Consider the following 12,297-nt stretch of genomic DNA (forward strand, 5'->3'; position numbering starts at 1 on the left):
ATATGTAATTATGCCAAAGTTAAATACGAAGAAAGAGTCGATACGAAGAGGCGCCGCAGCAACCATAGACGCTCAAACAGCGACCCAACAATGATAAGCTCCACTAGTACCCTTAAACGCAAACCCCAGACCTACGGCAAATTACACAAACCACCGAAAGTAGAATCCCTACATGAACGACAAGAACGGCCTCGCAACAGATTGCAGAAACGCAGACCGGCAAGCGTTGTGGGTGCAATTACGCCGCCGCTTAATTTCTTCGCATTGGAATACGTCCCTTATCCGTATAACACACAACCAAGCCAGTTCCTTGGCGTGTATTCCAGTATCGATACCGTGACTGCCGCTGCGTTCCGACATGGCGCGTATTCATTCTCAAGAGAAGGGCTGCTGGATGGAAGCGAGTACCTGAGTCCAACGGGCCGCATTAAGATTGTTTCGCACACCATGCAGCGCACAGGTGTTACGGCCGTTGTACCGGAGGATAAGAGCCACAAGTTTGACAACGGGGTTATGAGGCTAGATATCCCGCATCCTGATAGTCAGCCTACGGCCCGCTTTGATAGTCAGCAGGATCTTAGCAACGAGGTTAGCAAGGAGGTGGTTTTTCTGGCGCTTCATGAGGGACCGCAAAGCGCTTTTTGCATTGGCATGTTCCCAAGTAAGACTTTGGCGTGGGGTGCTTGTCTTAAGGACAAAGCGTGGCTTGAGTGGTCGGATCCGTTGACTGAGGAAGAGAGGAGTGTTGAAGAGAATGACATGCCGCGAGTCTCGGCGAGACTTGTAGGGAGTGGACGGCATGCGTGGTTCGTGAGGGCTTTTGAGGTTGATGGGAGTTGAGGCGTGTAATGGAAGACGAAGCACTACTCGGACGAGCAAAATCCGCCACGATCATCTAACTTTTCGTCACTGGCGAACAAGCATATTGAAATCGTTCGTCGAAGACCGGACGTGAAACTTCCAAACCACCAGTATGGATGGAAGTATGCGACAGCCACATGCCAAACATCGCATACCCGAAGCCAAGAATACTGAAGAAGACGGTTTCACTTGGAATCCAGACGACATGACTACCGCTCGAATAAAACAACGCATGTTCTGAGTACGTCCGCAATCATTATTGTGCGTGGATAGGCACATCGTCATGGGAACACTGAACAAAGAGATCTGCAAAATACAATTCATGAGAAGCAGGGTCATTGCGTTTGATGCGAAAACTCAGCAAGGATGTAGCAATTACTAGATGTCTTCATTGGTGTGGAACTGACTCTATGGTTTGGAACCACCATGACATGAAGTCATGCTTTGCAGATTCTCAGAACAAATCCTCTGTGGCGCAATTGGCTAGCGCGTCTGACTGTTACACCAGTGGCTATCAGGAGGTTGGAAGTTCGAGCCTTCCCGGAGGAGGATGCTTTTTGTTTTGTTTACTTCATCTTTTTTGCCGATTTTTGCGACTGATAAGTAGAGGGAAGCTGCTCTTCATGTATTCAGAAGTACTGTTTTGCCACGACTACGTTCTCGAAACAATCAAAGAAAATCGAAGATTTTTAGGATATAGTCATATCAACGGCTTCTTTCGTCTTCGCCCGCATGTTCTCTATGAACCTGCATTATGCTGTCCTTATTGGCTTAATTTTCCTGTTCTCCAGCTTCTGACATATGGATTAGCATACTCTATTTCGATACTCTACACCATCACTAGAAAGAAGCAGCAAGACCTCAACCATAAACAGAAGCCAACAACTTCGCAATTATGCCGGCACACGAACTACTCCACCTTGTTTTCATTCTTCGTGTACACAGCACATACAGCATCCTTCTCCACCTTTTTGTCGCACAAGGCGGGTGTGGCAGTGATTGTAAAAGTGTGAGGAGCATGGAGTTGATAAGAACAGCTATCAATTGATTCGTCGACACCTAAAATCAAATAGAGAATACATAGAAAGAAAGGCATAAACTCCGCGGAATCGATAAAGGGTAGATTTCGTTGGAAGAAGAGCCCAGATGCATGCTCAGCTTCCACTCATCTTCCAGAAATGGAGAGCGACAGCGCATACAGAGCTCATTTTCCTTTTTCTTAGACGAAGGGAAAAAAGGACTAGGAAATATAAGTGCGTGCTGCTTTTCTTTCAAAACCAGGCAGACGCATTTACTCTTGTTGACATCTTCTAGAAAAACAAAGTAAAAAAGGTGTCTTCCTGAACCCTGCTGTGGATATGATCGTATACTACAACGTGCCCACAAATTACCAAAATGGCATCATTTAGGACAAGAAGAGAAGACCAAAATGTTGTTAACTGTGGTATGTTTTGGTCTAAAGAAGGACGAAGTCACATGGCCGATTTGGAAGCTTTCGAAACGAGAAAGCAGAATAAGAATGTCTTCTGTCACTTTCGCACTTGATGAGCTCATAATTGATGACACATTGATTCTGGTCTAGCAATGCTGACTTTAGATTAACAGCGCAATGGGAATTTACACATGATAAATGGTATATTCGGTTTTAGACAAGACGAAGACGCGACATTGTCGTAGCGTATGATACTTCCTTGAGTTGAAAGTAGAGAGTGGATACACATGCTAAGCTAAGGCTCTCTTCTGGTGAGTATTCGAGTGAAAAAGTGTTGTCTCTCACTCCTGTCGTTGAGGCGTTCATGTATGACTTCGCGCTGATAGCATCTCAATGTCAATGACGCCTAATGAACAACATAGCGAAAACACTAGCCATAGTACGTTCCTGTTTATGTTTCTATTCCCATCTGCTTGGCTACCACAGCAAGCATGCTTTACTTTATTGGTATTGGTATTTTGAGGATGACAGGATTTAGAAGTAGTCATAGGCGTGATCCTGAAGAGAAGCCGGGCTGGGTTTCCTGCAACCATACTACGACACTACATGTCCCTGGTTGTCAAAGCAGTCTTTGACAAACAACAAATGATCTGATTTTATTATTATTATTGAACGACCCTATGCATAATTTAGAGAGATGAACAGTTGTAATTGTGTTGATGAAAGCAAAGTAGGAGGATGCTGGTGAATATGTGCATCCGAAAATTTGCGATTCAAAGTTTACACACTGGACAGGCGTACGATGTGAGGGGGCCAAGTTTCCGGGAGCACATCCATCCATTGCTAGAGCATTCCGAAGAGTTGCTCAAGCCATATAGAAACCAGTACTAGAAGTAACTTACACTCCTGACAAGGCACTACGCTATTTGTTGCCATACAAAATGCGGAACACATCCTTCTCAATGCCTTTGAGCTCTGCGGTTGACGCGCTGTGCGAACACGAAGCGTGTAACTGCCGGAAGCATCTCGTTGCCAACAAAAAAAGCCCCCTTTGCAAATGTCGCAATGTGGCGATGCGGGTACAACAAGTAATTTCCCGACGCACGTCTACTCTGCCCTGCAGCACTGGGGACTACAACAGCTAGGCTATGTGCCTGGTGGCTGATACGCCCACATGTTATAGCTGATAGCTTACGAACATGGATCGCCAGAGACGCATGCCACTTTGTAGCTGGCCGTGGATGTCATATTCGCACTATTTTCTGTGCAACATGTAGGGAGCATAAGCATGGCATTATTGTTCCTCAACAATCCACTATCAGCACGTCGTAGTCGCTTGCCAGATGTTGGGAAGGTCGGACGGGCAAGCCAAAGTAGAACAGTATCGTTGAATCGAAGCAATGGTCGTTTCGTAGTAATCATGCGCAGCAGAACAAGAATGCTGAATGGCTACCAGTGTGCTGGGTAAATGTGAGGTGGCATTTTCTGAATGGGTGGGTTGTGTTGACACGCCACAATAGTGCAAGGTCCCACAATCCCTTGTGTAGCCAGATGTTCGAGAAGCTGTAAAGGCTTGCATTTCTCAAGTTTCGTAATGCTGTCACGTTGAGATTACGAGTCGGTCTGGTACAAGTTTGATTCGACAAAAAAGGATGTGCAGCCTGAATAATTGTGCCCTTGCATTACGTGTGGTATGCAGCCTCATACGCTCGGCAGGACGCGTTCCGTCCCTGTCGCGCATGTGGAAAAAGTGCCGTTTCATTGTTACGGGCAGCTGTGCAGGCTTGTGCAAAAAGCCGCATCGCGAGATGTCAGAGGTGGCTGCAGAATCGAAGGCGTCCAATGTAGCCACCCTCGCTGCTACTTCGGCGTTCATGTACGATGGAGGAGCTGATGTGCTCCCAGAACCAGGGAGACGAGCCGGTCGTCTCCCGCCTTTAGGGTCCTCGGCTGCGCAATCATTGGTGGTGATCTGGTTGCTGGATCGAGGCGTTCCGGTGGCTAAAGAATGCGAGAGTGATGACTTCAGCTTATCGCGAAAGCAGGTGCGTACCCCGGAAACAGCGCACGCATAATGCTAGGGCATATCGACATCGCTGGGACAGAGTATCGAAGTAGGTGGAGCAGTGCTGAGGCAGCGCTACACACGATGGTAGCTACTGCGTGCTCTACATTGCTTGATTTCAATGCGAACGGACCTGTTTGAAGATGATTTATGAAACTGTAAGCGCCATTGCCCAAGTAGGGTCTAGCAGCAAGTATTGGAGATATGGCAACTATATTCCGATATTGTATGATCGTCGTCAATGTTCAATAGCCGGGCGCCATGATGCGCAGCAAGGTCTTAATGTCCTTGTGATAAGATATGATCAGCTAGACTCGCTTGTTAGCGATGATTGTGGCGCCTGTCGATCCGGTTTTCTGTTCCCGTAGCTCCAGGTCAGATCTTGCTTTTGACAGCCGCGAAAGCCTGGAGCCATGCATGAGACGCGAACATGGCGTCGCCAAGTCGCCGCACATGATCGCCATCACTCTCTCGGTCCAAGGCGTCGAATGGTAATCAGCCGCGGCGGATTCTCGCATCTGTCAATGTACGAGGCTGCGATGGCGTCTGCGGGTGGAGTCGAGATCGGTATCGTGAGGCGAGAAGGAACGAATATCCCTGTTGACAAGCATGACAAGGGAGGCACCACTGAACCTTGGAAGAGTGACTCAACAACGCCTGATCCTTCAGAACATCACTTCAGTTTACCTCGGGTACAAGGATGTTTGCAATGAAGCATGTAATTCTAGTACAAATTCAATCCTATACTACAGTTGCTGCCCAACCACGTCGATGCAGCAGACCCAGGAACCCGACCACGCATGACAGCTGGCGTTCGCGCCCTACCTTCTCAGGCTCACAGAACTATATCGTTGCCGCCCAATACCGAGAAGAGATACTTGGTTTGATCGAGGTTTCTAGTTCCTGCGTTGCGTTTTCACCGGAAGCTGCGAGGGCGCAAGGGTGATCCGGTGTATCCACATGCATTCGTCTCGGCTCTATCGATTGTGTTCCACCTCATTAACCCGTGCGTCATCATATACCCCATGAAATACCCCAAGCGCCCGCGCCGGATCATCTTTTCCTGCACCAAAACCCAACAGCGAAAGCAAGCATGTCCAAATGCTCGTAGATGCATCTATCCATGTCGTGAACATGAACCATGCGTGCCATTGCGTTCATTCCATAAGATCTCCCCACTTTTTTCCAAATGCGGATATGAGAGAAAAACCGAGCAAAGCCAAAAGGCTACAAAAGAAACGTAATGACGTGACAGAAATGCTGAACAGCTAGGAGAGAACCGTGGATGCAAGTGTTTGACATAAAGGAAAACCGATGCAGATTGACTTCCACAGCAAGCGGCTGATACCTTGACCCTCTCCATGACTGCCAAAAGAAACCAATGTAACAATACGCCCCATGAACGATATATGTACAAAAAGAAGCAATTCTTGTCGTGATGACTGCGCTCCAGTGAGCGCACGGTGCGGACGCAAGCGTGTGCGGGGACGACGTGTAGCAAGCCTCTCGAGATGAGTGTCAATGCGCCGCCTCGATGGCGCTCGGGAGCGGCACTGCGATACGCCATCAAGCAGATCACCGTAACTTGAGATTGCTAAGATCACCGCCGGCGCGCGGTAGACGTAGGTCGTTGTACTGAGGGACCAGCGCCGACTTCTTCGAGGAGGTCCATGCAGGAAGTCAACACTGCGCAACGTTAGCAAGGTGCTTGGAGAGCAGACGCGATGTGGTACTGACTCGCTACGATTTCCTCTTCCCATACACCCATTTGGTAGTCGACAAGACCGTGCTTCTCCATGGCGTCGCAATTCTTGACGAGTTGGGTGCCCATCTTCTCAAGAAACTCATAGTCGATCAGCGATTTTGGCGGTTGTGGTCGCTGGCCCGTTGTGGTCATTTCCTGCGTCATGGTCTTCTGCTTTTGCAGTGTAGTGAGCCAGCAGGTGTTGAATTCTTCCCACAACTGCAGACGCTGCTGGTAGTAGGTTTCGTCGTCGCGTACTAGGCCTGCTGCGGTCAACTCAGCTGCTCGCTCGATACTGTGGGCACCGGAGAACTTACCCAGCGTCTCAGCCCAGTGCAATAGCCAGTCGGACATTCTAAAGAGCAGTGTTCCGGCTTCGCTAAGGCGGCCGTCACGTACATGCTCAAATGTCTTCTTGAGCTCGTTCTGGTAGTTTCTGTAGAAGTCGTCGTACTCATTGCCACTGTTTGGCTGGGGCTCGCTGTAGTTGCCCTGGGAGTAGGCCCCTTGAGAGGGCGCCTGATGGGGGTCCGTCATGCCAGCGGCAGAGTAGGCGGGCGCAAGTGCTTCTCGGCCGACCTGGGCTTGCGGTGCTGAATAACCTAACGAAGGATACTGAGAAGGAACGTTTTGCGCCGCGATGGCAGAGGCAGGTGCGCTCGTGGGCCCACTCTCATAGTACTGCGGTTGTGCCACGCCAAAGCCGGTGCTCAGGACCTGTATAGCCGAGTCCCTATTCTGCTGGTACTGTTCCACAGGCTCATACTGCGACGAGGCTTGCGCCGAAGCCTGGGCGCCGGGCACGCTGTACATTATGTTCTGGCCGTAGGGCGAGTACTGCTGGGGTGCACGCTGAGCCTGTTGTTGCTGTTCGGCGGCATAGTCCTGGGTGGCATAGGCTACGGGGGATGCTTGAATCGATGAGCCAAACTGTGCACCTTCACCGTAAGCGTAACCGTAACCCTGAGAGCTGGCGCGACTTCCGGAAGAGGGGACGGAGGTAGGTGGGGCAGGAGCTGTCAAGGGCGGCTGCCTGAAGCGATCGGGTGCGCTTACCACTGGATACGACGCCTGTGGTGGAAGGAGCGTGCCTTGCTGGCTCGCGTAACCTGAGGGAGTATGCCGTGGCCGGCGGTCATTGTCCATCCCAACCAGCCCGCCTTTATACTGCAGACTGAAGGGCGGTTCGAGTGCCCGGTACCCCAAGGGCGAGACTGGCGGCGTCGCGTAATTGGCCAGCTTGCAGGCTTGCGGGATGTAGGTGATGGAGGGCCGGCGCAAGAGGTGGAGAAGCGAGGGCGCAAGTGTCGTCGAGGTATGCGCGGACTGATGGAGAGGTGCGTAAGAGATGCGTCTTTTGGCGGGATGCGTGGAAGGACCAGAAAGAGTTGATGGTTGATGTGGGCCAATGGTGGTAGATGTATGACGTCCGAAATTGGAAGAAGAGATGCTCCAAGGTCCAGATGGTTTGGATATAAACACAGCCCTGACGCGTCGACGAGCGGCCAATGGAGCCCAATGATGCAGGAAAAGAAGCTCGCGCAAGAGCCTCGGCCGGCCACCAGGATATCCTCGCTTTAGCTGCAGGAAGATGACTGCAATGCAATGCTCTGAGGTCCGGGATTGGTCCTCCCGATGCGGTAATGTTGGAGAAAATGTGTGCGTAGTGTGGATCAGCTAAACACGTAGCCACTAGATGACAGCGAAATTGTCCGGTAACTGCAGGCGTGGAGAACCCTGTGAGCGATGGGCTGGTGGTGAGGCGACGCTTATGCGTGAGATGTTTGAAGGGTAGTCCTTGCAAACAGATCAGTGTTCCAACGAGTCGGACGGAGTAGAGGCCGGGCTAGGAGATGGTCTCAAACAATCTAACGTCTGCGTTGCGGTAGCTCAACGGCCTAAACGTACGCTGGCGTTCTTCACGATACAGTGTCTTGGAGCGCACTGGGCGAGCGGGAGTACATGCAGAGACGAATGAAGCGTTCGGTCCGAGACCAGACAGAAAGTGCGACGGATGGTAAATTTGTAATCGCATGCACTTGCCCACGGGTAGAGAAGACAGAAAGGCTCTATTATAAGAGTCGAGAGGAGAGGAGCAATGGCGCCCGTGTGAGCTCGACGTCAGTTCACTTCTGCCGAAGATGCTCACCAGGGTGCATGTGGGGGTGGTGTGGTCGGCGATGCGATGGCAGCCAGGCTGGATGAGGGCAGGAGGAGAGGTGGGCGGGAAGTGATGCAGAGACGCTACATTGGGAGAGCATCGGGCAGTGTGGGAAGCAAAAAGGAAGTAGTTCACAAGCCACGCCGGCGAACAGACTGTAAATGCTTGGACCGGGGTGTTGAAGCTAGAGGAGAAAACAATGGTGGGTACCTGAGAAGTGGGTGTGGCTGCAGGTCGGGCGAGCGAGGGCTGACGAGTAAGACGACTCCATGAGCTCTGAATGACAGCGACCATGCGAAGTCTCCGATTTCCGATATGGCCAGGGCGGGGCTAGCGATACCCTGTCTGCCATGGTAACGGATCGCCCATGGTGGATCTGCAGGCGTCTGGGCAGCCACACTGCAGGGCATCGTCGCGTTTGCTCTGCGTGACCACCACTGGATGCAGCCGGGACGACGACAATGTCAGCGGCACAATGACAAAAGCCAGCAACTTCATCGTGGCCTCTCTTCCGTCTCTCCTCGGCGCAACCAGATGGCGTTTCCCGCCTCGCGGCTCCACAGCGGCCAAATGTCGCAGGTCGCTGGCCCAGGAACTCCTCCTCTCACCCAGCTGGTCTTGGCAGCAGGACAGTGACCACGCGACGCATGGCATTTGTCCGCCAGTACGCGTGAAGAGCTTGATGACAAAGGGGCCCGGCGCACTGTGGGAAGACTAACCTCGACGAGCGCGTTTCCGACCTGTTTCACGCAACAGGGCGTTGTTCGGTTCATGAAGCGCGCCTGCGTCGTCTCCTGCTGCCAAATCACCAAACCGATGTCGAACCTGGATAGCCTCATGGTCGGCAGTGTCTCGTGTAGGTAGGTGCTGACAGGTGTGAGAGAAAGTTTAGGGGCTATCTCGGGCTCCAAACTCGATCTGTCCTTTCATCTCTGCAACGATGCAAGTTCCCGTCCACGGGCAGGGGTCTCTCGCCTGTGGTCGATCTTGCCTTAGGCCACTTCACCCATCAGCCTCACTCGTCGATCCTGATCCTGCGAATAGGGACCTTCCCTTTCAGAATCATCGACTGGCGCAACCCATCCATACTCAAGCCGCGACCTCGCGATATCTTCTCCACGCTGCGACTCCTCGAATCTTACGTCTGCGGTACAGTGGGGCTAGCGCCATCTCGGTCGCTCCTGCCGGCAAACCTCACTGGTTCTTGCCGTGAACCTTCCGTCATCTCCTCAACACGGCACACTGCAAAACACTGACCACCGCCCGTTTATTCCAGGCTAAGAGGGCGCCTTACACTGTCACTGACACTTGAATTGCACGCTCTGGCGCGCCACACGCCTCGCGCGCTCCTGTGCCCGGACCGTCTCACCATGAATGTCCGTCCACGTGCCCTCGGAAGATTGCAGCCTTCTGGAAGCTCAGCGAAGGTGCACAGCATGGCTTTGCAGGACACAGCCATCGCGTCACGAAACCATTGTCGTTCAACTTGCCCACTTTCGTGCGATCACAGCCCAGACGAGTGCGTCATTCGGCACGGATGGCGATCATCAAGTGGCCCTGGCTGCCGCATCAACCTCCACCACCGCGCTTCGTGAAATGATCAAGGACCATGGCGAACATGCTTCGAGAAGGTTTCACTTTGTTCGACAAACGCTTGACTCGTTCCCAGCTGCAACCACCAGGGAAAGTCTCGGGCAAGTGCCGTGGTGCACCGTTTGCGCGTCTCGCGGGACACGCGACAAGGAGGTCAAACAAGGAGCTCCCATCACCAACGGAGATCCAAACGGCAGCCTTCTTTCTAGCGTAAATCTCCTCATATATGCCTTCAGCTACGTAACGTTTTTCTGCGACATGATCCGGAGCGACCGAGACGCAAATGCGAGCGGACATAGCACAGACGTTCAGGTTAAAAGATCATTGGCCGCCCTATGACCACGTCTAAAATAGAACATCTTGAAACGAGTCAGGGAGGATCTTCACACCTCTTCGCTCACTATCTTCCGGCCATCCCATCACTTTGGTTCCATGTGCCACCGGCAATAATGACTGGAGTGACTTTCTGTCGCTGTTACAGGACTTGCAATGCAAATCTTGACCGTCTTAAGGCACTTGTCGAAAAGCAGTCATAAACGCGAGTCCGAGTCCGAGCGCAAACACAAGCAAATCAACAATATCTCAAAGATCGCATCAATACTAAGTGCTGGTGGTGGCGCAGCCATTCATGCAATGAATATTCTCTTCATCTTAGTTAGACAGCTGTCAGAAGCTGCCAGGAACGGACCGAGAAAGCAATAACAACCAGCAGCGCGGGCAAGGTTGTGCCAGGATGCTTGCTTGAGATGATACTGAACCGGGACAGAAGCACTGTGAGCAGGGCAGACCAGCACAAGGTTCAAGGCCTTACGCGTCCTGGAGTCAAGGACACAATTGATCGAGAGGCATTGCCCTGTACGGGTAACGCCGCCAGAGATGAGGATCGTATACGCACATGGCTGTCTAGGTTTGCGACGTTGACATTCAGGGCAAGATCTGGGCATCTTTCCACGTGTTGTGCCTGTAGCACCCTGTTCCATGCACACCGGTACGGAGCATTAAAAGCGCTTTTAATGCGGACAGTGTAAGGCCGACACCACCTGCGCAGAGATGGACGACGAGATCGAAGAAAATCCTAAAGGTCGCTTCTTGAAATGTCTCATCGTACATTCACCTATGCTAAATCTGCATATGACCAGCGATACAAGCACAAAACATACAGAAGTAGCCTCTTATCGCTTGACCCAGGTGGGCATCTTACGTGCCTTGACGTGGCCTGGCTTCTTCCTCTCCACCTTCCTTGGATCGCGTGTTATGGTTCCAGCTAAGAAGCAGTCAGCAATTGGGTCCGGCATGCGCAGGCGAGACATGTTTGGGATCATCCAGGGTTATTTGGCAGCGTTTTGAGGCGTGGGTAGACAAGGGCATGTGTCAGACACAAGGGCTGCATTGACAATGCCTACGGAACGACAGAAAAAGCAAAGCTGGGTTGAAAAAACCCACGGACAAAGAAAATATTGACTTACCTCGTCGTAGCGCAGGCTTCAGCGCCGGCTCATGGACCAGCAAAGATTTCGCTACGGCCAGGGTCATTGCTTCCGCCTGACCAGTCAGGCCACCACCCTGCACCAAAGCAAAGACGTTGTACTTGTCAAGACGCTGGGTAGCCTTGAGTGCCCACACAGCGCTCTCGCGGTGGTGTAGCCTTCCAAAGAACTCCGAGAGGGACTTGCCGTTGACCAGTACCTCACCTTCACCTTCTACCAACCATGCCACAGCAGAAGATGTCTTTCTCCGCCCGACACCCTTGGCACGTCCAAGCTCATCAATCACGCCAGGCTTCGGGACAATGTCACCAGGCTGGTTAGGCTTCTTGTACCGTAGCATTGCCTGCACAACCTCATCGGGCATGAGGGAGGGGTGAATGCAGTTCAGTCTCCGCAATATTTGCAACATCCTGTGATAACGCGCCGTCTTTACTGGTTCGTTGGTCATGATGCGGTACTGCTCGATTGTCTTCCACGCCACTTTGGGTGCTTCGGCGGGCGGTATGACGGGTAGTGTAGCGACCTTTCGAAGGAGAGCAGAGAGGGAGAGGAAGTCGTCGGTGAACGTAGGCTTTGCGCTGAAGTAGGAGGGCGATGCTGGGACAACACGCAGTGCCCCGAGGTTGATCTTTTTGTCGCTCTTTCCTGCGCCACCGCCGGTGCTCTCAAAGTCGATCTCGGGTGCCGCTGTGAATGGCTCACGTAGCTCTTCCTCTGTGACCTCTGCACGCCGTGCGGTCGTTGTCGAGATGCATCGCCGCGTTGTGGGCTGAAAGCTCCGCTGAGCATATCGAATCGTCCGTTCGCATTGAGGTCGTGGTCGGCTTCCCAGGGCATCGACCGCCCTCCATAGACTCCGTGAGATCTCCCTGCTTGCCATTGCACCTCTGATGGATGGGGAATGCGCCGTGGTAGCGCTCTCAAAGGACTGCCACCTGCCGTAAACTGACGACG

General features: G+C 52.2%; 2 protein-coding genes and 1 non-coding gene across 3 annotated transcripts; 1 reads left to right on the forward strand and 2 right to left on the reverse strand.

Annotated features, from left to right (window-relative positions):
* The first annotated feature begins 1,325 nt into the window (after positions 1-1,325).
* Positions 1,326-1,410, forward strand: J4E82_001562. The gene has a single exon. It is a non-coding gene; the product is annotated as a tRNA-Asn (tRNA).
* Positions 1,411-5,958: 4,548 nt separating this feature from the next.
* On the reverse strand, positions 5,959-7,248 carry J4E82_001563 (uncharacterized protein; the record flags this gene model as incomplete). Its single annotated transcript, XM_051727872.1, has 3 exons — positions 5,959-6,044; positions 6,096-6,368; positions 6,420-7,248. The coding sequence occupies 3 exons, from the start codon at positions 7,246-7,248 to the stop codon at positions 5,959-5,961; spliced, it is 1,188 nt and encodes a 395-aa protein (XP_051592227.1).
* A 3,780-nt stretch (positions 7,249-11,028) lies between these two features.
* Positions 11,029-12,223, reverse strand: J4E82_001564 (uncharacterized protein; the record flags this gene model as incomplete). The annotated part of the gene is made up of 2 exons (XM_051727873.1): positions 11,029-11,120; positions 11,323-12,223. 2 exons carry the CDS (start codon positions 12,221-12,223, stop codon positions 11,029-11,031), a joined length of 993 nt encoding a protein of 330 aa, XP_051592228.1.
* Positions 12,224-12,297: the final 74 nt, after the last annotated feature.

Source organism: Alternaria postmessia (assembly GCF_024291825.1).
Source record: "Alternaria postmessia strain BMP 2775 chromosome Unknown scaffold_6, whole genome shotgun sequence".
Lineage (NCBI taxonomy): Eukaryota > Fungi > Ascomycota > Dothideomycetes > Pleosporales > Pleosporaceae > Alternaria > Alternaria postmessia.